Source organism: Diprion similis, chromosome 4 (genome assembly GCF_021155765.1).
Source record: "Diprion similis isolate iyDipSimi1 chromosome 4, iyDipSimi1.1, whole genome shotgun sequence".
In the NCBI taxonomy this organism is placed as follows: Eukaryota; Metazoa; Arthropoda; class Insecta; order Hymenoptera; family Diprionidae; genus Diprion; species Diprion similis.
Genome location: NC_060108.1, coordinates 12619323 through 12647244, shown reverse-complemented (window position 1 = coordinate 12647244; position 27922 = coordinate 12619323). Strand labels below are relative to the sequence as shown.

At 34.1% G+C, this 27922-nt stretch overlaps 2 protein-coding genes across 4 annotated transcripts in view; one reads left to right on the top strand and one right to left on the bottom strand.

The window, feature by feature from the left end:
• LOC124405135 (RING-box protein 2) overlaps positions 1 to 27922 on the bottom strand; it is a 49028-nt gene that overhangs the window by 17112 nt on the left and 3994 nt on the right. The window lies entirely within an intron of this gene.
• Positions 1259 to 27922, top strand: LOC124405121 (facilitated trehalose transporter Tret1-like). Of its 3 annotated transcripts, none has more exons than XM_046879769.1 (7): positions 1259 to 1401; positions 11833 to 12291; positions 23306 to 23425; positions 24723 to 24846; positions 24941 to 25114; positions 25272 to 25651; positions 26357 to 27922. In XM_046879769.1, exons 1-7 carry the CDS (start codon positions 1333 to 1335, stop codon positions 26936 to 26938), a joined length of 1908 nt encoding a protein of 635 aa, XP_046735725.1. In that variant the 5' UTR covers positions 1259 to 1332; the 3' UTR covers positions 26939 to 27922. The 3 variants fall into 3 exon arrangements, with proteins under 3 accessions (XP_046735725.1, XP_046735726.1, XP_046735727.1); XM_046879770.1 differs by lacking the exons at positions 1259 to 1401; positions 11833 to 12291 and adding exons at positions 18734 to 18836; positions 23064 to 23104; XM_046879771.1 differs by lacking the exons at positions 1259 to 1401; positions 11833 to 12291 and adding an exon at positions 22933 to 23104.

Here is a 27922-nt window from a genome sequence, read left to right as displayed (position 1 = left end):
AAGCGCGCTAAAAAAAAAAAAAAAAAAAAAAAAAAAATTCAATACTACAATGTTTACATCCCTAAATCTCTGACTCAGACTTCAAACATTGACACATGAATGAAACAGTTTCATTGATACAGCAAAAAAAAAAAAACAGAAACAAAATCAAGTCAACAACGACGACGACAAGGAAAAAAAAAGGCGGTAAACGGCGGATGCATAATCGGTATCAGATCCGAAGGAGATCCATAAAACGATCATGAGGAAGATGCAACGTAGATGATCCACGAAGGTGGTTGGATCCGGATATATAGAGATCAAGGGGCTTTTGGGGCTGCGTAGCAGGTCCGGTCGCCGCGCCCGCGCCCGCGCAGTTTGAAAAACGAGAGGCTCCAAGTGCAGGTTGGTATAGGTTCCTGGTAGTCCACGGCGTGTTTCGAATCGGCGAGAAGAAATTCGCACGGCGCACGTCGGCGAACGTCCCCCACCAACGGAGAAAGGGGGCGGCGCCTGAATGCGGGAGCGGCAGTCGACGTGTATATAAAAGACATGCCCGCGATCTGATTAGCAAACTACCAAACACAAAGCATACAATAATTTTTCTGTTCCACGTTTGAAAGGAACCGGGTGAAATCTTGTATATATGGTTTAGAATTAACCATTGATACTATAGATATACTAGATTCGCGCAAAGAGTAGATGATTTAAATTTATAAGTGCACGATCGATCTGTTCCGAGTTTGTTATTGATTGTTAATAATCGCTGATACAGTAACCTTTGAACCACGTCAATTCGTCTATCTTGGAAGAGGGAAAGAGAGGGAGAAAAAGAGGGAGAGAGGAAGTTGGCGACTTGTTTGATTAAAGAAAAGGATAATAATAAAAGTTTGGCAAAAGTGATTCACCAATCGTCGAGAGAACAGAGAAAGAGAGAGAGAGAGAGAGAGAAGAGTAAAAAACAATAAACGATACATCACTAGCAGTGCGGGAATTTTATCTTTTTAACAAAACGCGCCGCGTCGCGGCGACAGTTTTTTTTTCTTCTTCATCTTTCAATTCGTGAAACGTTTTACAACAACAAACAAGGATATATAATCAATACAAAAAACCTCACACTCATACAAGCAAAGTCCGTTTCAACTGTCACAACAAAACCACGTGTTTTTCAAACCTGCACAAGAAGTCTGAACGTCGAAAGGAAAACGACACCAACTAAGAACAAACTAATCGTGACTTCGTGAAGGCGAAGAGTGAAGAAGAAGCTTGAATATAGTTGAGGAGAAAAGTCCAGCTGAAAGTTGGCGCAGCAGATTTTAATCGACGAAAGCGGTTCCGACAAAGGCGGGAAAGATGTCGTCCTCCCAGAGGAGGCAGATGCTGCAACCATGGCCGGTCTGCTTAATATTCTCAAACTCGAAGGTACGTTATAGCTCAGATTTATTTATTCTTCAGTCACAAGGTTGTGATATAAGTGTTGGAAAAACTAGCGAGGCAAAGGTGTGAAAAAGCGGGAAACGGGTTCCAAATTTGAATTTGAATTAAAAAAAAAAAAAAAAAAAAACAGTAGAGCAACGTATCGATGATGAGAAGAACCGTTACGGTTTTGAGGGTCGGCAAAACGCGTCGAAATTCGTCAATTTAAAGCCCTGGACGTCCTCCAGTGCGCAAAATTTGATATCGCGGTGCTACTTTAATGTAGGATTGCAACGTGAGCGAAACGAGCGGTCGCGTTCCGTCGACTGGAAAGTTCCACTGGTAGGCGCCCGTCTCCGACACACCAACGCTGGGACGTCGAGGTCCAAGCAGAAGTACGAGTGCAGCAAACACGAAATTATCCGCCGAAAAAGCCACCCCGACGAATCATGATAATAAATTTCCGATAAAACCGAATGATTTTTCACCGCTTGAACGTCTTCGATAGGGTCGATTTTTCAAATTTTTCTTCAGTTCTGTTGTCGATTTTTTCCACTCACGTGATGAAATCTTCATTTTTTTTCGAACTTTATAAACTGAAAAGAAAAACAGGATGACAGCGTCTGAAGACTCGAATGGGAGTAACTGAAACAACTGCTAGTCGTGCATCTGTAGCAGACTTCACGATTGATGAGCTTTTATTGCTGTTATAATTAGTGAAACAAGAAGAAAAATCGATTCTTTGAATCGTTTCGTGTTTCAGATCCTAAGATCATCCCAAAGAGTAATAATTTCGTTCTCGATAAGATGACGTAACCTAACCTAACCTAACAAACCGGCGTGATAAAAAATTGGCGGGAATTATGGCGTGACGATCAGCACATATGTTTTCTTTTTCTCGGAGGTCAAGTTATTTTCACTTAATTTTCAACTTAATTTTACAGCAGATGTAACACTTTTCGCTACGCTACTTATGTATATAGTTATGATATTTGCGCAATTGCGAATTACCATAGAGATTTGCGACATTCTGACGTGTTGAATTTACATTGTATATACACCAAAACCGTGTATTTACGCACATCGATTGATGGCGTAGGCATTTATTGGTATTCGGCTACGTGCGTAGTTGGTTCGACATTGCCGTCCGCCACCATCGTGAAGCAGGGAAATCATGAGAGCGAAAATATGCAATAAAAGGCGAACGCTTTCGTCTTCCTGGGATTATCCAACATCAAGGATCCAACATTAATTCTTCGGTTCAATAACAATATATCGACTCTTTCCGGTTCCACCGTTCAGATTTGACTCTTCCTTCAAAGAAGTATAATCTACAGAATTCCCATTAAATTCAATCCAGTCTTAATTCGTTGCTTGGTAATATTTTTTAACGGACTGTACACGCGTATGAGTATCCTTAAGACGCTTGGAACGATGGCAAATGTAACGACGAAACAGCGGTTCAGGGATGTGATTACCGGAAGTCGATCGAACTGAATTTGAGAAAAAAAAAAAAAAAGTACTTGAATGAACGTCATAAATCGAATAATCAAGAGGTTACAGGGGGTTTCAGTAACGATTGCTCGATTACTAAATATCCGATATATCCATTATTACATCATACATTCCAACTACCAAGATCTCAGTTTTCAATTTTTCGATTCTGGGTTATCAACTGATTCCTGATACATTCGTATCGCTTAATTGATACGGACAATTCTTTCGTTTAATTCTAACCAGAAATTTTCTACCGGACTGTACGTCTGAGGATACATCCTTAACCGCATCGGATTGCGTGTGTAGTTGTAGGTGTATATATATATACCGCATCTCCTGCGCTCTGAGACGACTGTAATTTTCTCTATTACACGAGACTTGCAACTTTTCTCCAGCGTTGGCATATATCGCCAAAGTCCATCAGCGATACAAACACACACACACACACACACATGTATATATATATATATAACCCGACACCTTTCTACCGATACATTCTCGCCTGTCTACTTTATCTCCTGCTATACACACACACACACATATATATATATATATATATATATATATATATATATATATATATATATATATGTATGTATGTATGTATGTATACTATATATTTATACACTGTTTCATGCATAATGTGTTCGGACATAAGTTATTATAAATAAAGTCGGTTTCGCATATTGATTTCTGTTGACATCACGCGAGATCGTCGCAAGGACGCGAAATGAAACGGGATATAAAAAAAGAGAGGAAGCAAAAAATCTTTGTACCGGCACTCAGCGTATAATAAACTAAATATGTTAATAAATTTGAGGACGAGTGTAGAAAAAGAATAGAGGAAAGATGTGATAAAATATTATCGACTTTAATTTTACTGAAGAATCTAAATATAAAAGTATATTATTTAAATTTACCAGCAAACAACAAATATTTTTTGGTCAGATTTTTTTCTTCTTCTTGTTTTCGACTTTAATTTATTTAATTTTTTTTCTCTCCTTCTACCTTCTTTTGGACAAAACTGCGATAAATAAACAAAACTTGTTCTTTGTATCATCGTGTTTTGAATTCAACGGAAATACATTGTCGTAAACAATCATTGATCATCGGGTTTGAATCGCGACGGAACGTTGCCAGGAAAAATAAAATTTCTTGTTCTCACCGACTTAATTTGTCTGCTGCCTGTCAGCCTACGCAGTTGACATATATTTCACATAGATTTACTTATGCATATATATATATACGGTTTGAGGCAGGTTATGGATTACTGCGACTCGCCATGCGCAAAAACGTCATCCTCTTTTTTTTTTCTTTTTCTTTTTTTAAATTTTTTGTTTCTTCTTTTTTATCGTTTTATTCTTCTCATTTTTCCTTGACTATTTTTCCATTCTTTACCATAAGAGAAAAGTGCGGTTATACATTTTGTAGATACGTGAAGGGTAGAAATGTAAATTAGTATTGTAACTATATTTTATTTGAATTTTTTGGAAGTAACTATAAGAAATAGAATTTTACTTCTCAGCGTATGATAATTCGAAATTGCAGGGACGTTTTATATCGTAACTATATCAACTCGAGAACGTGTTAAGCAATAGGAAAATATATTTACTTGTTTATATAATGATAAAAATTATAATTACCGTGATAACGTTTACGGTGCAACGACAATTCCCGTAATGTTCTTATCGGAAAATTATAAAGAGAGAGAAAAAGAGAGAAAGAAAATAATGAACTAACGATCGACGAAACAAACAAGACTACGCACGTTGGTGTAACGTAAAAGGTGATCGATCTTGATCGTTTCACGCGTATCGTGTGCGTATTTTTAGCACCGTAGAGAATTAATTATACCTGGATGATAACATCGGTACCGAGAAATTGTTTCAAAACCGCATTACATACGCGGTAGTTCGCCGGCGATCAATGATCGGAAACTAGCCGAATCGGTAAAGCAGTGCAGCTAATTTGATAATCGTAAATCGGTAAATCGGTAAATCGAGAATTGAAATAATTCTGATAATTTTCAACAAAATACAGTCAACAGGATCATCGACTGAAGATATTTATTTCAATTGCTGATTTTCAGACGAGGATAATGAAATATTTTTCTTAGGTATTAGTGATTGTTTCGGTTTAATACAGATTCCTTAGAAATCGATCAATCGATCGGATAGATTTTTACAACAGTGTGTGAACATGTTATACATATCGAGTCGGTTCAGCTCGATCTGTGAAACGATGGAAAAATCCTGCAAACGAAGTAAGTAAGTGAGAGAATTGAGTTGACTGGACTGCTGGCCTGATTCGGTTTAAGGCAGTCTCAGCGTTAATGACGAATACCCTGCAGTTCAATCATGACTAATCGTAAGCAGGAGCGCAGAGAGAGAAAGAGAAAAAGAGAGAGAGAGAAAAGGAGAAATTGTGATTTAAGGAGGTGTCCTGGTCGATTTTAACGTTATCGTACGTATCTTCAGATATCAAAGTCCACGTATTTTACACGTAAAAAAGGATTTAACAGCGTCATTCTATACACAATTCTGAAGAAAAAGACTTTTAACGAATTTTCATTTGATGCAACAATAAAGAAATGGTACGAAAATTACGAAATCGCAAATAGTAAACTCGTAGTTTGTAGTTTTCGTGCAATTTCTTTATTGTTGTGTGTAATAAAAATGCGTTAAGAGTCTTTTTCTTCAGAATTGTGTATAGAATGGCGCTGTTAAATCCTTTTCTATGTGTAAAATACGTGGACTTTGATATCTGAAGATATGTACGACAATGTTAAAATCGATCAGGGGCAGCCCCTTAAACTCTTTCGAAGTTTATACGGCGGAATATAGGCAATAATTTATGCGGTGTTCACACCGAGATGAATTTCAAGATGTGATTAATATCCAGACATGAAATATTTTCATTCTTAAACGCAAGCGAAAAGTATGATACCTAGATATGAGTAGAAAATGAAAATTAGATTAGCACGTGCAAGCAGCAGAATAGATATCCGTTAAGATTTATCGTTTTCGATATTTTTTTTTTATTACGGTCACTAAACAAACAGATTTTTTGTTGCAATAACTAGAAAATGTAGCACTTATGACTATAAACACACGATGCAGTTACTTGCACCATATTTTCTTGTAATTTCAACAATACAATATTGAAACCGATACTGTAACGATATCCATTTCATCACGATTATCTATCAAAAGAAAAAAGAAAAAAAAATCCGAATGCAGCGTCTGCATATTATATTCTTGTCTCGATATTTTTAAACATTTTAAACCCATGATCCATGGGCAGTCGAATTTTTCAACGAACATTTATTTCCGTCAATTCATTTAATTTAAATATCTATTCAAAATTCAAATAGATTGGGTAAAACGCAAGTTTGGACAGATCTTAAATTGACACGGAATTTCACGAGTCGTAATTAAAATTTTTCTCTCACAGTTTTTTCTCATCCTTCCGCTGAAAGAATTTTCGCCGTGAATTTGAATAATTTAGCGATTGTGGCCAAAGCTTTAGTAGATAAAAAAAAAAAATCCGACTTCTACAGTCTTACCAACGTTTAAACGTCTCACTCGATTCTGTTTTAACTTCAAGTAAAAATCTCAACCTATTCGCGAATTCCATTCATTTTTAGCCGTACAAGTGTCACGTGTTCATAGAGTAAACGATGATTTATAAATAAAATATTTTACGATCGCGACGAAAATTTTCTCTCTCTTTCTCTCTTTCTCTCTTTCTGATGTACGACGTTATGGATATTCATATGCACTTTGCACAATTTCAGGATATTATTTGCATACTCGAATCCGGTTTAACTGCGTTCTTTGTAATGCCACATTTTTTCATTTATACGTAATCTGTAAAAACAGAGACGCACACATTTTAATTCGATTACATCGTTGTATTATATGTACACATAGTAGGTATAAGGCAAATAAAATTTGAGGATTATTATACGAGAATAAGCGATATTGTATAAACGAATATACCGCGATCTTAAAAGTTTATTTGCATTATTAAAATTCGCATATAAAGAAGGTAAAAAATTTTATCAGTCATATATTCTGTCGTACACTTGTAACGATTTAAGTGTGTTATTAAAAGCTTCAAACGAGTCGATATTTGCTCGAAAACAAACATGAATACGCAATTTATTACCATATATTCAACAGCTTTGCAATAAATTTTTCCAGACCATCGAACCGCGGCACTAATTAGATGCATTGAATAGACATTGTACTTTATAGATATGAAACACAGATATAATCTGCGATTGGATTAATTTCGGATCAGAGAATCGATTTCGGATGTATTCTAACTCTGTAAAATTGTTCCCAGATCGTTCCCGATATCACATGCAAATATTGAAGAATAGTGTTCAATTATACAGAAAGAAATTTTATACATATTTCTTTTTTTTGCAAGAGTGTGAAGTTTGTAAAGTTAATGTAACGATTCATTATTAGTAAAAATCGTTATATTATATTATTATGTAATAACGATTTTATATATATATATATATATATATATTTTTAAGTAAAGTGTATTCAGATTTTGGAAATTAAATACCTTAAACTCGTTCCAAATTTTCCAAACAATAATTTTAGTTTCAGTATTTCGTTACATCGGCGTTACTAACTTCAATCTCGTTCATTCCGGTTTTTATCAATCTAAAGTTTATCGAGCTTTCTTCTCTGCATTCTTATGTAGGCACGATAGGTGAATAATAGTAATAATAATAACGCAAAAAGAAAAAAAAAGAAAAAAGAAAAGATAAAAAACGTGACCTTTAAAGGTGTGAATGTGAATTGTGCTGCGGCAGCAGCTGGTTCGCAAGTGTGTAACAATTCATTCTAAATTCATATTCATTGTTAATCACATGACGTTATGCAATGAAAATAATATAATAGTACATACGATAGTAGAGTTATAGTGTGTAAGGTTAGCATGAGGCTATTATTATATCCATAACGCTTCAACGAAAAAGAATAGTCCGAGAATGCTTTTTATCTCTATTTTATTTTTCATTAGACACCGTCATGCGTCACCTTACGTTGCGGATTGGCGAAATTAATCGATTATCAACGCTTTCGATGCACCTTTTGTAATACAATGTGAGAATAAAGTAACTATAAATATGTAAATAATATATATACACATACACAAGAAATACGAAGATTGTTGTTATCGTGCCGAATGGTAAAATAATAAGGATATTAAAAAAAGGTGGCAAGAATAGATGAAAATTGATCAATCGAAGTACTATAATGTAACTAATTATACAAACTTGAACCAAAATATTAATAAATACTTTTCATAGTTAGTCCCTACGTATATTTTTTTTTTTTTATTTATTCTCTTTTAATTCCTTTTCTTATATATTCCAATCCTACGAAAAATTTACTACGTTTACCTCTGTAGGGTTTATATTATTAGTATTTATGATACTTGCGTAAAATTTTGAAAATAACTAAATAAAAAAATGAATAAATAGATAAGTTGAATAACAAATTTTAAAAGCAAATAAAAAAAAAATAAAAATAAATAAAAAAAGTATGTCACAATATTATACGGAACATACGAATCGTTGTGCAAAACAATATCGGTTGCAATGCAAAGCACCGGACAAAGTTCACGTTTCGCGATCAGCTGAGAGAAATTGAAGTATAATAATAATAATAATATGATACCAGAGAGTCACGGGTGGGTGTAAAAATTATCTATATTAGAAGATTATTACTAGAAACTGCAGTACTTTTAGTTATTTTTATCTACATGCATCCTTTTCTCTCTGACTCTTTCTCTCACTCTCTCTCTCTACCTCGTTTTTCATGACTTTCTAAATTTTTTCGCCATTTTTCATCTCTCCAACATACATTATACGTATAGTCAACCTTGATTTCGAGGACAAGGCCAGATCATCGAGATCAAAAAACTGTCACGCTGAAAATCGCGTGCAAATTAAACGCGCCTGCAGGGACGTAGTTAGAATCTTATTTATATTTTCATTTCTATTTCAAATGAATGAATGAACTTGTAAAATTTTTTTTTTCCTCTCTCCCTATTTTCAAGTTCAACTTTCACAGGTTTAAAATTATAAACGCTTGACCGAATTTATGTATTATATACATAATTACATACTTGTTTTATCCGCGTGTGTTGCAGAAAACAATGCTAATTTCATTCACCATATAGTTATACAGCATGACAATGCATTTGGAACGTCAAACTTATATGCAAATATGTAATAATATATGGAACAACTATTCGTCACAATGTACATAAATTTTAAACATACATTGTAAGCTTCAAATGCCTAAAATAAAATCAGCCATAATTGACTTATGCACATGCAATTGGTGAAATTATGCGACATAGTTATGTGCAATAAATAATTGTACAAAGAGGAATAACATATCGATTAGTAAAATATTATCACAGATTAAATTATACGTCGGAGAATTTGTAACCGAAATATCCAAGAAAAGTTTCTCATTAAAATTTGTATTAATAATATGCGGAATAAGACTTGAGAAATGTTATTTACCACTCAGAATGTAGGCCAAAAGATTATTTTCCTTGTATTTGATTTTGAGGGGGTCCTCTCATCGATTTCGACGTTTACGTATGTATGTCCCCAATATCAAAGTCCACGTATTTCATATGCGAAAAAGAAAAAAAAGAACAGAAAATTCATAACAAAAACATTCCAACGCATTTTTACTTTACGCAGAAATAAAGAAATATCACGTATTCTACGAAATTGCTTTAGTAAATTCGTCAACGATCAACGTTGAAATCGAATCGACCAGAGCATCCCCTTAATACACAAGAATTATTATCGACAGCATGGTAAAAAAAATTGAAAAAAAAATACCGACATTACGCTTTTAAAATTGTTACGTTTGAAAAACTTGCAAAAAGAAGAGACACGTGTCGTAGTCATTATTTAGTTTATTATCACTTGCCTACTTGGTTACAAAGTAACCGAAAAAATAACGAAATTTGAATAGAAAATGAAACGAAAGAAAATACGAAAATGAAGGTAAAAATCGTTTGCTCGATAATCTCGGGAAAAACTTGACAAACTTGTTGTTTTATTTTCATACAAAACGAGCGGAGTGTTGGATAGTCATAATTATGTTACGCAAACGCCTGAAGTCCTGCAACCGATGCGGCACGAATTCGTGGCGGGAAAAAGCGATTAGGAGATAAAATTCTGGATGTTATTTATCAGCCGATTAGTCGATCTCTTCTCAATCATTACTGAGAAAAATCTACACGCGTTAATATGAATGATTAAAAAACTAGATAAGAGCCTTATTTTTTTCTAATTTCTTCTGTCCATTTTATAATAATTTTTATAAAAATATTCTCGCATTCTGGCCTCATTATTATACACACGCAAATAATATTTAACTGAGCATTAAATATACGTATAGTGACGTAATTTATAAACAACATCAGACGTAGAAACCGAGTCGCGATGTCTGGACCGTCCTCGTTTATCGTATATCGTTTCTCCAACAATCCCTAATAATAAATTACATGAAAAATGAAAAAATGATGAATATTAACCGTCTAAATGAAAAATTACATCCGTCGACTTTTCATATAAATATAATTTTTTTTTTTTTTTTGTTTTTTGTGTGTCAAAGAGAAGAATATTTTACATCCATACATACAATATATTATATACATATATAGATGGGTTCTGTGGTGTATGAAATTAGTACAGTCAATGTCGTGTAGATAAAGAATGCGGAGACGACGATGAACCGAATTCGAATTGAGAACGATATTTTTTCTCTCCGTTTTTTCCTTCTACATACAATTTACAATTTATTTTTATACACACACGTTAATTTTCATAATGCTGTGTGGGTTGTTTACGCGATATGATGAGAATAACGGCTTGTAAAAGAACCTGAAGAGTATAATATGCACAAATGTCAAAGGCATGTATACATACATACATACATACATACATACATACATTATACAGAGAGAAACAGAAAACACACAGCGGCATCGCAACTTATTATCATTACCATTATTGTGAAGAAAACGCGCAAGATCTCAAAGTTCGTCACTCGAGAGCAAAGGGTTATCTGCAGGGTGCCGTAAAGACGTATAAAGTTAAAGAAATCATTAAAAGTAAAATCTTTCCCAGCCCGCGAACCGCAGACAGTGAGCGCGCATCGTTCTCGTGGCGAAAGACAACTCGATTCCGATTGGCTAATTCTACAAGTTTTATCCAATACACTCGATACACAATTTCTCGATAAAACCGAGGGTGTTAATATAAATACAAGAAGCGCATATTTTCTTATTCATTTCTATTTAACAAATCGCTTCCGTGCCTCAGTTTGATACCTTGTACGAGTAATACTGCTTCTGAACTGCAAGTCGAAGGTGAAATAAAATTCTAATATATCGTCGAAGGGAGGAAAATAAAGTGCGTGTGTGTCTGTGTGTGTGTTTATCTGTGTTTATACAAGGTGGCCATAGATTTTCGGGAAAAAAAATTTCAAGACTTTACCAGGACCTAAAACTTAGTTTTTCCTAATCTTTTCCCAGTTCTAACAAGTTACTAAAACTATAATCGTTCAAATTCGATTTGAATTGAAGATCAATATAACGTAAAAAAAAACCAAAGTCAATTCAAGTCAATTAAAAAAGTAAACTTGTTACGTCAAAAAATCATTTCTAATTCTCATGATAAGAAATTGATATTTTCACAGTTTTTTCCATGGGTAAATAAAAAATCCAGGTTTCCTAAGTTTTTCACATGTGTATGGCCACCCTGTACTTATAAGATATTTGCCCAACTTAGTGATTAGAAAAAAAATTGTATATATATATATATCCATATTGAACTGAATATTTGGGAAACTAAATTGTGCTTTTTTTGCTGTATCGTTGCAGGAGCGAAATATATTGCCGAAGCAATACACGAAGGTGCCAACGATCGCGAGATCGACGACAACCGATTCCAACATCGTTTACGACTGTGCCTCGAATTCAACCCTAGCAACGAACGCGAGTCCGTTCAACAGTCAGCTTACTTTGTCGGTTGACAAGAGGGGGAAAAACCCCGGGGGTGGTAATTACTACGCCGATAATTTACTGAGTAATCATAAGGGGCTAAAAAAGTCGGAGACATACGATCTTCCGGCGAAGGACTGCGGCAAGGACGAGGAGAGCGAGTACAAGCTTCAGCTCGATCCGCTGCTCCAGTACCATCAACACCAGATACAAAGCGACACCGAAAAGATGTTTCATTCCCAGGAGTTTCAGGTCAAAATGACCGCCGGTCCTCCCTTCAAGACCTATTTTCAAGCTGAGGTTCCCACCAAGAGACACAGGCCACGATACCTCGCTCAGGTGAGTTCAAGTTTTATATTTTACGAAAGGATTTTTCAGGAAGTTAGTTAAACCGCAGGGTGCGGAAATAGTGGTGAAGACAGGGTTTATAATGTCAAGGGTGCGTTTCCAAATGGTGAAAAGATCGAATTTGAGACTATCTTGTTATTCGTTTTTCGACTATGCGAAATAGAGTTGTGGGCAGAAAATGAAAATAAATTTTCAAACTGTGAATAGAAGATTTATGATTGATGTGGAAAAAAAAAGTGTGATGGAGCGGCGTTGAAGTTCCGAATTTTAAGAGTTCTAAAATCCGAATTATTTTGTGGCGAAAGTTGAAGAGAAGAAGTCAAACTTTTAGGGACCAACAAAGTTTCGAACGGTCCGAAAGCCGACGGCTTTAAGTTCCGAAATGCGAGATAACCAAAATTCAAGTTACGATAGAGTGGAATTTCGAAAATTAAAATATATCTACTAAGACAGTGTAAACAAAAAAAATCAGAAAAACCGAAAATCAGAATGACGAGAATTCCGAACGAATCAAAGTGGTGAAATTTCACGAAGCCGGAAATTCGCGAAAAAATTCAAAACTTGGCGCGTTCGGGACTCTTCAAGATCGGAATTTCAAAATTATTGAAATTCATCAAGTACGAAGATTAATTTTCTGCTTAATCAAATAAACTTCGATTAACTTGAAACCACGAATCACTGTTCGGACCACTTCTTAGGTAGATTAAATAACATTTCTTTGAATTAAAAAAACATCTCTTTCGCCATATTTAATCGCCATAAAAAATACTTCGCTGAAATATTGATAAACATTTTCTATGAAAGGGCTGAAATTTTCAGAATTAAACATGTTGAGCATCATGCAGTTAGAACGCGTGTTTTCTGTACCCTTTCAAATGTAGGTTGAGGTTAACGTAAATTCGAATGGAATTGAAGAGTTTTTTCTTTTTTCTAAATACTATTTTGAACCGCAATTTCTATCGAATAGACTTACACATATTACAAGTAAGTTTTACAGTAATCGTATCGCTTCAAAGAGCAAAAAATGCTGCACTAATAGTGATCCAATCATCAGTAATTGAATATATAATTAACATCACTCGAATACGATTATCTGATTTCCATTCTTTGATTAAAAATCGTTGATTCTAAAATCCAGCTGATTAAGGTTGTGAAAAACTATCTTTCCATCTCTATTCAAAACAATATCTAGGAATACATTAAATAGAATCAATCCAAATGAATTGGGTTAGAATTACTTAACGTGCAGTTCTCGTAAATAACATCGTGAGTCGAAGTTTCTTATTTCGTTAGAAAAAAGGAAAAACAACGAAAATCCGAAAACCAATAAACGTCGAAGAGAGACTAAATAAAACCCTTGCAATCGTAATAATTCGAAACAAATAAGACCGTTGAAGAAAATGAATAAATATCTAACAAGCCGAATTTATAGGACTAATCAGTCTGTAAATAAATAATGAAACATGAAATACGGATAAAAGGAAGACATAATTTCATCGGACGATGATGATGGAAACTAAAGTCCGTCCAAACAAGTCCCAAAGGCAGTAAAAAAAAAAAAAATTTACACAATTTTTTTTCCCTTCTAATATATAATAAATATATATTAATACATATATACAAATTATTCTGCTAATAGATTATAATGAAAATAATGATGATTCGACTTATTATATTTGTCTTTGTGTGCGTGTAAAAATTTAGATAATTCAAACGTTTAAATTTGTTACCTGTTTAGCGTCTCCTTAATATCCGTAAAATCACACGGTATTGTGATCGGCAACGAATTAGTTGTACAAAGAAATAGAGAGAGAAAGAGAGAAAGAGAAAAGTTTCAGCTACAATAATATTAGATGAATAAAAAGAGAAAGAGACAGCCAAAAAAAAAAAACGAAAAATTGAGACGCGTCGTCACGAGTCAGTCAATAATTCAGGGGCTTGGCAATTAGCATTTTTAGTATACGTCGCGTCGTCATGAGCGAGGAAATTATTTTCAAAAGACCGTTATTACGAACGCGGTAAGTAATGGCCGCGTGCATATAGGTATATAGGTTCATATACACATACCTGTATAACACATTATACATATACCTACGAGTATATACACGAAATTGTATAATTTTTCTTATGTATGTACGTTGGAAAAAATGTTGTTTGTTTGTTTTTTGTCCCCCCCCCCCCCCCCCCCCCCCATTTTTTGCGCAATTCGAACGCATGCGAGGCTGTACAAACTCATTATATCATAGGTACGCAGATCATCATTCGAGGTTGTGAGATATTCATTTTCAACATCATTTGTCTATTCTAATATAGTATATATACATTTCGATTTGGTTAAAGAATTTGTTGCAGAAATTTTTTTGTTTTTTCTCTTTTAAATATCCCAAATAACAAATAAGGTAATATTTTTTTCTAATAAACGTTTTACATTTAACAAATGATGAAATTTTTCTTTGTGTATCATTAAAATTTATTACAAAATATTGCGTTTATATCTCTCTCTCTCTCTCTCTCTCTCTTTCTTTGGTATTTTACCCCTGACAAGCCTGATGCACACTTCACGCAAGTCCATGCATAATTATTATAGTCTGCATGAAATATCGTTTTCAACCACATTGCGTACAAGCTGCATGAAACCGGGGAGCTTTATTGTTGTTAAAAACTGTGAAAACAAAGGCGAAGGACGGAATGGTAACTACGCGAGAATAACAATGGCCCAGAAAAACTAGAGCGGAAAAAATTAATCGGTGCAGCACTGGTTAAATATTGATTATTAATGTATAATTAGAAGACAAAAGTAAAAAAACACAGTCAATTACAACAATTTCTTATTTTTTATATAAACAATATTTGTAGACACTACAAACTTGAATTTAACGAGAATCGAAGTCATACAATTTGTTTAATTAATTTGTTATTCTCGTTGGAATCGAGAAAAAATTTAATACCTGGAGAAGTTTGATTAAAAAATTAACAACTTTAACGTTACAATTTTTTAGTGGATTGAAACTCTTACACGTGATATAAATAATAACGAAGCCTCATAAACCAAAGGTCATTCCATTTTATATCTACTCACGCAACTGTTTTTGGGTAATTAATATTAATAAAAAATCTTTAGATCCACCGTTACGTATTTTGTTTTCTTTCTTTTTTGATATAATTATTGTGGAATCGTTTTTCTTTCAACACTTTCTGCTCTCAGCACTTGGAGAAAATTTTCCTGATAAATTTGCGTGATAAAATAAAGAATAAAAAAAAATAGAGCTCTTAGAGGCCTCAAGGGTTTCGACTATATAAAAAATGGCGTGGAACGGCTTGTACATAAATATTCTTGCATGAATAATGGAGACGCTGCGGACATGGAACTTGGGCCATCGAAAATCGGCCGTGATACACGCTTTATAAGACTCGTTAACGATCGATCAAGGTCCCATAAAATTCGCCATGGCTAAAGCCAAACTTGACCTGTTACACCGTGCAACTGACACATCGAAGATTTAGGGCAGCCATTAATTAATGGCTGAAGTTAGAAGGGAGCTCACCTCACTTCGCGTGAGGTCAGCAAGCTATCGATCAGGATCGAGATCCAGAGATTAATAGAGACGAAAATACGCGAGTTCAAAGTGAAAATCAGCAAAATTTTACGAGGCTGAAGTTAATTGGTGACGTTACCGCATGGAAACGTTGAAACGAAAATGAATATTTTTTTTATATACATTTAGAATAACTCAAGAAGTTTCCTGAACTTCAGGTGATCCTCCAAAGTTTAAAAAATAACAAATTTTTCGATAAGAACTTCAGCCTGATAAAATTTTTATACAGGAATCGATGTTGAGTAGAAGACTAAGAACAGAAAAAACCGTTTAATGAGATAAGAAAAACTTGCATGCTTACCGAATTTGATGGAGAAATTTTCAAGCGAACATCCGAAGAGTGCAAAAACTTGTATACGATGTCAGTTTCTCCCATAAATGAATAAACAATTTTAATTCTTAGTTGCAATTGCCGCTTAACGCATTGATTGAAAAAATGTTCTTAAACTTGTCTATAATCGGAGCGATTTAAGCTTTGCTAATTGTTTTTAAATAAACATAAAAAGAGCTAAAATTCGGTAAATAAAAAAAAAAAAGGTAGAAAAAATGATCCGAAATTTGGGATTCCCTGGACACTGAGAAAATTTTCACTGACTCGTACAGTTAGAATCACAATTAAATCGCATAATATTGGCAAGAATCGTCGCGAATCTCGAACGACGTATGTTTGTTCAATCGTGAACAGCATCTGCATGAATTGATCGTATAAACTATATTGATTCTCTATCGCGTCATCGTGAATTTCTATCAATGTATGCGTGTAAATAGTATATATACTCAGCGTCAGGTCACGTGTCACGTACGTCATACGAACGATGGAATATTTCTAAGTAAACATACAGGAAATGATTATAATAAATTAACTGCAGATTTGGTGAACAAAAATAGAAAAAAAAAAGAAAAAAAAAAGAAAAGAAAAATAGTTGCCAATTTACTAAATCAGATTGCAAATTTAAATCTATTCGGTTTTAGCGACGTAATAAATTACTATGTGTATAGGTATTTGCCTTTAATTGTTTTTTTTTTTTTTTTATCAAAATCTTTCGACTTTACTAATATTTATAATAATGACAATAATGAGAAGAAGGAGAAAAAAGTGAAAAAGTAATTCAAATTTACTAAATACTGTAAGAAAATTTATTGCATTTCTGGATTATTTACTCTTCCGCGTCCGCTATGCGAATAAAACTTCGACTATACAATATTATAAAAAATTCCATAAAGAAAATTTTTGACAGTGTGTGTATCTCGAGAGGTTTCGACCCGTGAGATTTTGAGGGCCACGTTTTACTTGTGAACGGTGCCAGTCGCCGACTGATTGCTTGCTTATACGACTCACGCATGCAACACGGAGGTCTGAAAAAAAGTCTGCAAGGCAAGGCAAGGCAAGGCAAGGCAAGGCAAACCAATGACGAAAGGTGTGATCCAACTTTTTGAGTACTTTTCAATATTAATACCGCCCGAGGCGCTTCAAGCGCTGTGAATAGAAGCCTAGAGAGCTCTGGAAGCTTAGAAGCGGAGAGACGAGAGAGAGAAAAAAAAAGAGATTTTTCTTCACAAAAGGAATAAGAAGTGAGATAAACAGCACATACCAGTAAACCTTGTACTTATACAGTGCAAAAAATAACAAACAACTCGTTTTTGCTCACTGTTCAAAATGTGTGTACATAGAAAAAAAAAATAAAAAATTACCACTTTGTTTTTTGTTTTTTTTTTTTTTTTTGAAAAATATTCAAACCGCCTCAAACATAATAAATCGCCTCCGGGTTTTTATATAATACGTGACTTTATTTGCGATATTAACAATCTGTGTGTTTAAAAGGTATATTAGAAAAGAAGAATAAATACGATAATTTTATTATTCTTATTTCACTTCGTTTATTTATCGGTTAGCTAAAAAATCAGTTTATTGAGTATAATAAATAAAAATAAAACCGAGAAAAACTATATAATCAGTACGATGAAGGTTCTCATATTTTCTCCATATTTATTTTACATTTTTCGTTTTTTGTTCTTCTTCTTCTTCTTCTTCTTCTTCTTCTTCGTTATTACACAATACTCTTATTTTTCATTATTTTCACCGGTTTTAGAAATACGAAAAATTTTCTTTATCAAAATACTGTCATATATATATATATATATATATATACATATTACAACCAATAAAAAAAAATAATCATTCATGCCCGAAACACTTTTACAAGCTACATGTATGTATATGCAAATTATTGTGTGCGATTGGTTCCAAGTTGTAGTTTTATTTTTTTTTTTTTTTTTTTTTTTTTTTTAAGCAACTTTTTTTTTCGGTCTCGCGGGTTTTTTCTGAGATTCTTTTTTCAATCGGTTTCTTCCCACTCTTCAACTTCATCACCGGTCCGAAACGAAGCGATATTTCGCCCCTCCCGATTTCTTATAGGTATACCTTAGCTGCTTGGAGTAAATTTTTTTATTATTATCGTTACCGTTGTTGTTATGTGATTCGGACTTTCTTTTTTTTTTTTTTCTTCTTCTTGCTTTTTTGTCGTTTCTTTTTTTTTTTTAATCGATGGCCGATAGATATATACGAACGACGACAGCGTTGTTCGACTAGTTGGTCGAGCTTGTTGGTTCGAGCTATCGACCTTTTTGATTATCGAATTGAAAGAGTGACTTCAACCGCAGAACTTGACAATACGCGATAATAATTAATACCTCTGCATTTATATCCGGATTTTGCTACAATAATTATTATGAATGTCATTGTTTTCATGACGAGTAAATAACACAATATTGAGAAAATTATAATCTTGTTGAAAAATAAAGAAAAGGAATAAAAACAAACAAACAAACAAACGACAAAAAAAAACAAAAACAAATATTCCGTCATGAAGTTTTATCGTGAGAAAAATTACAGTGTTGATAATAAATCGAAAGTACAGTACGCGGGAAAATGTTATAACGGCGAAAGAAAATATATAGGTATCTTAACAATAATTTTATATAATTTTAAATACACTCATATATATATATATATATATATATTATTCGATATCGTATAATATACATCGAATTTTGTATTTCGTATATTATACAAAAACGAGTACAACTGTATTGAAGACAAGTTTGTGTTTTTGATTTTTTTGATTTTGTTTTTTTCATCAAAATTTTAAGTTTTTTTTTTTTTTCCAACATCCCCGGTAATTTTTTCCATATACATCTATACGTGTGTGTATGTGTGTATTGTAATATGAATGGATTATGTGTGCTTTTGTTAGTAAGTTTCTGCGTAATAATAACAATAAGAATAACAGGCGAATAAAAAGTATAGAATTTAATTGAAAATTTTGCCACAATTACTGATTTACACTATCGCCGAGTGACAGAACATCGAGTTTTGTATATTCAATTTCGTTTCTTGCGTACTTTCACCTATACGTTCGGTGTTTGAATTTGCATTAAATACCAGTTCAATGAATTTAAAATATTAGTACAAGGCTGTTGCAGCGGTGTCAATTTATAATAATATTATTTGGAATATAAATAACTGCAGAAGCAATGACATCAAATTTTTCTCGTAATTTAAGTTGACAAATGGATCGCAAAATGAGTCACAAAATTATATCAATCATCTGCAATGACACTGTGATTATTTATCAATTTTTTTTTTTTTTTCATATTCAGAATCAATATAGTTATTTTTTTTTCCAATTTATCATAATATCGAAAGCATATATCTACAATATTTTTCATTTAAATTGAAAGTGCAAATGGCGATCCGAAATTCCAATCGCGATTTCTCAAGAACAAAAATAAAACAACAAAAAAAAAAAACACATCTCTCGAGATTTCTACTACCATTTAAAATATCCATAAGCAAAGATGTCGCAAAGTTAGCAAATTTTTTTTTTTTTTTCTTCTTCTTCTCCTTTCCCCCCACGACGTAGAGATTTTTTTCTGCTCAATGCAATATAAGGCAGAAAACGACCTTTAAATTAATTCTCAAGCTTCGGTATACCTCGGAGTATGCAAATAGGTGACATTTTTTGGAGATCAGAATCAGTATTGAAAATATCCTGGCAAAAATTGACTATTTCTTGGAAAAAAAGATATAGAAGATATAGATAAAAAAAAAAAAATAAATAAATAAATTCTGATCCGACGGCCTGATTTTTGTACGTATATTACATATCCAAGATCGAAAAGTTGCACTATATATGTTTTAGGTACATGTAATATGTACATTATATTGTTATATGTACATAATATATACATATATGTATAAACAGGTGTAAGTATACCTTGAATAGCGATTATTCGTGTGAAATGAAATTATTTCCATTTTCATTCATTCATTTGTTTTTCATTCTTCTTCTTTTTATTTCTACTTTTCTACCTCCAACGATAATTCCTAATCGCGCGCGTTACATGTATACATAGGTGTACGAAATTACACGCGTCGTATGACTAGGCGAGAATAAACGATACAAGATAAAAAAAAAAAAAAAATTTACAAAGATAAACAAAAACGCCCTAATCATGTAGATTTTTCGTCACGTTTATTTGACTTTCTTTATTATCCATTATATACACTTAATTTAATTATAACCATTGGTATTCATCACTAGTTTTTCTCTCTCTCTTTCTCTCTCTCTCTCTCTCTCTCTCTCTCTCTCTCTCTCACTCTCTCTCTCGTTTACTTTTTAACGAACTTATCTCATTGATATAAAAAAAAACCGGTTACGACGACTGCAATACAGAAGCAGAGAAAGAGGTGTGAGAAAAAAACGAGACCCCCCCCCCCCCCTTCCCCCCGCCACTTGTGCACACAATCGTCTCTCTTTGTAATGAGACCTGCGTATTACGTATACATTTCGCAGGTGGGTCAATTAATGTATCCTCAAATTAACCTATTGTAAATTCATAGACACGTACAATGTAGGTATATAGGTATTACACACACACACACACACACACACACACACACGCACGCACGCACATGTACACATGTTGTGTATGCATAGTTTATCTGCAAATGGCAGCGAACGCATTCGTAAAGAGACACGCCTGCATATATGCATAAACGAGTGTGTGAGATGCATTTGAATAAAGTCTGCGGTGAGCTTGAAAAAAAAAAAAAGAAAAGAAGAGAAAAAAAAACCGTGGTGGTGTTTGAATGGAGCGAATAGCGACACGCGCATCATCTGCTGATTGTGGCGAATAGAAGAAAAAAAAACACCAAAAAAGAAAAGAAAAAAAAAAAAAAAACAATGATAAATAGAGAAAACACAGTAAAAAATTTTTTAAAACGACGAAAAATTATGGCAGATATAATACCTATAAGTTTTTTGCATTGCTCGGTTGAACAATTCTCGTGCCGCAGTTATTTTTCCCCGTTGAAAGAAATAAATAAATAGATTTGACAGATTATTTTCGAAAAATTTGTATTTGTAGAAGAGAGAGAGAGAGAGAGAGAGAGAGAGAAAAAAAAATATACACATCAGACGAAAAAGATTTAGCCAAAATTTATTTAATGATCATCACTTTCGAATTCCAATATGGGAAATTTAGTCTTAAAAATTAGTGAAAAAGAGACATGAATTTTAGTAAATTTAGATGGTGGAAAAAAAAAATGAATTTACTTTCCGTAAGGAAGCCTGCAAGGTATAAAGATTTTTATTTTAATCAAAGAGTGAATTTTTTTTTTTACGCATCAAAGAAAACTATCCGACGAAAAAACTGATTAGTATTAGAGAAAACATTTTCACGGTTAAAACAATTAATCATGTTTGTTTGAAAGATCAATTGTTGATCTGAAAGAGAATTAAACAAATACTAAACTACTATGCATTCTATATATCAAATAAGTGATAAATGATTTTACTTCTCAAAATCCGATTTTAGGCATGGAATCGAGACAGAAATATTTTACAGATCATCAATTCTCATTCCGTACGGTGAAATAATAATTTACGAGAACAGGAAACAGAAGTAAATTCTTTATGGATAATTGTAAGAGGAAAGAAAAAAAAAAAAAAAAAAAATTATGTTAGAAAAAGAAAAGCAAACTTTTCGTATGATAAAACAGATACCTAGGTAGGTCGGTACAGGATTTTACGTATTATACGAATAATAACAAGATGTAACGAAGTTGAAGAAGAGCTGGATTATGTATAAGTACTAGGATGCAGTAAAGTTATTAACGTTACTGTGAAAATCGTTAATTCGCGCCTTTGTAACATTCAAAAATTTAGTAAAGCATTATTCAAACGAAACAAACTCATAGACTGATTCTTCAAAGACAACTCGTTGATAGTGATCCTAATAAAATTGTCCAATAATAATTTTTTTTTTTCTCCCGACGACGTATTAAAGTTACGTTAACGTTACTAACGTCAGTCTCATCGCTCTGTACGTAAAATCCATTGCGTATTTACATACATACATACATACATACATACATATTCATAAATAAATGGGTAAAACGTATACACCAACTATACCTATGTACTAATTATATACCGTTTTGCACACTCGTTTCGTATTATTATAATATATGCCTAACTGACAATGAATAAGAGAGCGCAAGCGCAGGCGCTTTTCGCCAAAGAGACACACACAGACATGCAATATTCAATGGGTATGCAACGTTATGTAGGAAAAGGGTGGCCAAGGGGTGGGAGAGCAGGGAAAGGATGGGGGGGGGGGGGGAGGGGGAGGGGGGGAACACTTGTGGCTCCCATCGAGATTCCTATATAAGAGTACCGAGACCGGCTCGACACCGTGTCAATGCGTTTTTTATCATTCAACGTACCGAAGTCCTTTTTCTAAATGTGAATAGATTTTTGCGAGTTTTCGAAGACGATGAAATAAAAGTGCGCCGGGAATTGTATGAATGAATTTTGATTTTCGCCTTTTTCTCTCGAGTCCTCTCGTGGTGGTTGAAATTTTTTTTTTTTATATGTATCTTCATTGTTTCAATATTTTTTCCCGTCACTAGTGAAAGACTTTTCTTTCGTATTTTATTTAATAATATAAACTATCGGCTGACTTCTTTTAGTGTCGGTAAATAAAAGCTGATTTGCGAACGATTTAAAAAAAAAAAAAAAAAAAAAAAAAAAAACGATAAACGATAAACGATTTACGCTATGAAGCTTTTAATACGAGCGGATACTCACATTAACATTGAAGTTCCAGGAAACGCACCCAAGGCAATATGGACATTTTCCCAGGTAAAATCGTTACACGAATTCAACAATTTAACAATTTAACGATTAAACTAAAACAAGGTCAGGAGAAAAAAAAGTGATATATATATTATATAGAACGAGGTGGTTTTCTTGATCGATATTTTATTTTCGTTCACGGCTGACGGATTTGTTAATTTGTACTAATTCTTTGCCTTTCGTTTTGCCCTTATCGCAAAATTTCAGGTAATCGCAGCCCTTTCCGTATCTCTGGGTTCGATGGTCGTTGGTTTCTCAAGTTCCTACACATCGCCGGCTTTACCATCAATGAAGAACGAAACTATGCTAGAAGTGACAGAGCAAATGGTACGTAGCTACTCAATAATCCAAATTATTGTTAACAATATTGCAAAAAAAAAAAAAAAAAAAAGAAAAAAAAAATCCCACTCACCCAGATTAATTTTTATACCGAAAGCAATGCACAATCAAAAATAAAAATATTCGATATAAAGCAAAAATGACGAAAAAAGTGATAAACTTTCACGGTCAATTCTGCTTAACTTTACTCCATCGTGTCAGCAATACCATGTGCGATATATAGTTCATGTTGCCTCTTGTTGTGATAATGAATTATTATTGATATTATATGTAACAATTTATTAATCGTAAGCATTATATATATATACTTATTATACATATATATATATACATATATATGTATATAATCACAACGTATCGTCGTAAGATATTATACATACCTACCTATATTGAACTGATTAGACGATATTGAATCGGCGGGGCTCGTCGTCGGAAGTCTTAAATTAAAGAATAAGAAGAGAAACCCAATCGATTGTTAAAAATTTAACCCTGATTCTTGTACGTCATCGGCGCGTGTCAAAGGGGGCTCGATTTGTCACGTACGTGCGTAACTTATACTTGAAGCACAGTTTCATTGGCCAATAATATAATTACTCAACAATTGATACTCTGGGATAAACGAACGGTCAATGTAAATTCTTCGTCGTAGTATTTTTCTTTCTCGCAATACACTTGATAGATTCTTTTGGAAAGAATTTTTCTTAAACAGATTAATGTTTCCGATATAAAGCAAAAAATTTAAAAGTCATTTCCTGCAATTTTAACTTATGAGATAACCGAGTTATCCTTCGAGCAAAAAACTTTTTTCGTTTATACCCTCAAGTGAAGATAAAATTGTATATACATACGTAGACATATAATATAACTAGTCCGTGATTAAATCGATACAAATTGCGTGGGAGTAATTTTTATCGTTGGGAAAAATCTTGTCTATCGATCAGTTGTCGCCGTACGTTTATAGACGCCTGAAGTTGCTTGCGTAATTTCAGCGACAATTATAACGAAAGAAGAAATTGATTTGTTTCATACATTCATGAGGTTTCACCGCGGCCGAGTTTTCTACATATATGTATAGATTTACACGTGCGGATACCCACCAATATTATCTACGTAGATAACCATGACGGCATGGCAGAGAGAATCTGATGTCTCAAAAAAGATCTATTCTTCAAGAACGATATACGTATATGCATACGGAGTAAAAGCTTTCGCGCCTCTTCGCCATATTGATGTCCTTTGCGTCAAATTTCTTTCCCAAAACAAACCCTTTTCTTTGAAATTTCAGGGTTCCTGGATCGGTAGTGTTATGCCTCTGAGTGCGCTTTTCGGTGGAATCGCAGGCGGACCGATGATCGAGTACTTGGGCAGAAGAAACACGATTCTTGCAACCGGATTGCCGTTCACCGGAGGTGAGAGGATAATTAAAGATGAACATTTTTTCCCCCCTCAAATTAATCAAACCCCGGCGAATCAGTTACTCAATCAACATTTTCCCCCATACAGCTTATCTGCTAATCGCCCTTGCGATAAACGTTGAGATGATTCTGTGCGGTCGTATTTTGGGCGGATTTTGCGTCGGCATAGCCTCGCTTGCGCTTCCCGTTTACCTCGGTGAAACTATCCAGCCTGAAGTACGTGGCAGCCTTGGACTGATGCCAACAGCTTTGGGAAATATCGGTAAGTGTCGATTTTTATTTGAGCGCGGTTTATTTTTCACCCAAGTCTAACCCAACTCTGATCCAATTCTGATCCAATTCTGAACCAATTCTGATCCAATTCTAACCCAATACTAATCCAACTCTGAACCAACTCTGAACCAACTTTTGTTTTACAGGAATCCTGCTGTGCTACGTCAGCGGTATGTATTTGGACTGGTCAGACCTGGCGATAATGGGCGCGCTGCTTCCGGTTCCGTTCACGATCCTGATGTTCGTCATACCGGAAACACCCCGTTGGCACATCGCCAGGGGCGACAAGGAAAAAGCGCGTAAATCGCTGCAATGGCTCAGGGGAAAGAAGACAGATGTTTCCGAGGAATTGGGCGCCATTGAGAAGGCCCACGCCGAGAGTGAGAGAAACGCTTCGAGAGGCGCGTTCAGGGAGTTGTTCAAGAGGTCCTACACCAAGCCGCTACTTATTTCCCTTGGACTTATGGCGTTTCAACAGTTGTCCGGTATCAACGCCGTCATTTTCTACACCGTGTCGATATTCGAGGTGAGTAGTTCTAACGGTCGATCGAATGATTTAAGTTCCTCCTTAATTTTTCTTTTTTTTTTTCTTTCTTTATTTCATTTTCGGAAACTTTCTGATGAAATTCTCTCGCAGATGATTAACTGATCGGCCACACAGAATTATCAATTAGACGCAGCTTAACGATTTTCTGTCAATCGGTATTTTCATATTTTCCTATGAAATATTTTTATCCGAGGATATCAAAAATTCTGGCCACAGATTACCGGTTTGGATCGTGTCTAAAAATTTGTAAGATTTTAATCGAGTCACGGATTTCCAAAAGTTACTTTTAAAACGATGAATGTTAAAAAAAATTACAGACTTCTAACTAATTTCATAGTTATTCGTATACCAATGCAATCGCGCTTGTCTTTCAAAATTTTTTTAATAATTCTACACGTCGGTTTTATGCGCGACTAATTCTCATATACCCAGAAGTATAACACATAAAACTGTGTGATGTTTCTCATTCGATTTTCCGACGTAAAGAAAATTCTTAAACGTCATCTTACGGAGGCGTTTAAATAACATAATAATTAAAAAAAAAAAAAAAATCCCGAGACCAAGAATTACCAATTACCACCGTACAATATAAATTTGCCAAATAACCGCAAAGACTCTTTAACTAATCTCAAACCTAGATGACATACAGTATTAAATAAAATCTTTTCTAAAACGATTTCTCAGGATGCCGGAAGTACGATCGACGAGAACGTCTGCACGATAATCGTCGGTGTAGTGAATTTCCTGTCAACATTCATGGCAACTGTGCTGATCGACCGACTGGGAAGAAAGATCCTGTTATACATAAGCAGCATATCGATGATGGTGACGCTTTTCACCCTTGGAACGTTCTTCTACGTGAGATATCTCAAGATCAACGTGGAGGCATTCGGCTGGATACCCTTGACAAGTTTCGTGGTATACGTGATCGGATTCTCGCTTGGATTCGGCCCGATCCCATGGCTAATGATGGGCGAAATATTGCCAGCAAAGATCCGCGGATCGGCCGCAAGTGTCATAACGGCGTTCAACTGGGCCTGCACATTTATAGTGACAAAAACCTTCAAGGACATAATATTCCTGATCGGTGCGTACGGCACCTTCTGGTTATTCGGTGTGATAACGCTGATAGGTTTGATATTCGTATTCGTATTCGTGCCGGAAACGCGTGGAAGATCATTAGAGGAGATTGAAATGAGGCTTACCGGTCCTGTGAGAAGAATGAGCGCGGTTGCGAACATAAAACCATTGCCGACAGCTTGCTAACGAAATTACATAACTTCTTTTTCGCAATCGGCCGATTCGACCTGCACGCCATTTTACTTCAAATTATCATTTATATTTTAAATACAAATTCATTTTCTCATCAATGCACGATAATATTCAAGAACACACATTATAAAATAAGTCCAAAGAATTTACGAAGTATATTATATTATACACAATGGCATTTCAATATAGGTATTCGTTTAAAACCATCGTTTCACAGACAATACAGATACCAATGTATACGCAATATTATTATACGCCAAGAATGGAAAAACGAAGTTGAAAGAACAAACGGCGAGATAGAGAAACAGAGAGAGAGAGAGAGAGAGAGAGAGAGAGAGAGAGAGAGAGAGAGACGCATTATTTTGTGACGCATCTTTGTGAAAGTAAAACAAAAAAAGACAAGAACGAAACAAAAAACAAAACAAATGTTCCTCAAATTTACGAAGCGTGCTATATATAATATTTTTACCCGTATGTTATAATAATAATAATAATAATAATAATAATATAGTGTGCATGTGTGCGTACGTTGTAATTATATGCGTATAAGAATTAGTGTACAAATATACAATATGTATATATGTATAATAGCTGAACAGTGTGAATATACATTATATACATATATTTTTTTTTTTCATTTCCTTTTATCTTATAGACTCGGTGTTGCTGATATAGATTCATGCTGATGAATGATGATAAAAAATGGAAAAAAGAAAGAAAGAAAGAAAGAAAGAAATTGAAAAGAACCGAAAGTGCAAAGAGGGATTATATATATGTAAAACTATAACGCATTTATTTTCGTTGAAATTATTCTCTTCTTCGAATCAACTTTACGATGTTACACATAAAAAATTAATGAGAGTACAAAACGCCGAGTAAAATACGTATACAATGTATGTAATATATACAATATACGTTTTTAGGACTGAAAAGAAATGGAAAAGACCGGAGTATGAGAAAAGTAAAGTAATGAAGTTA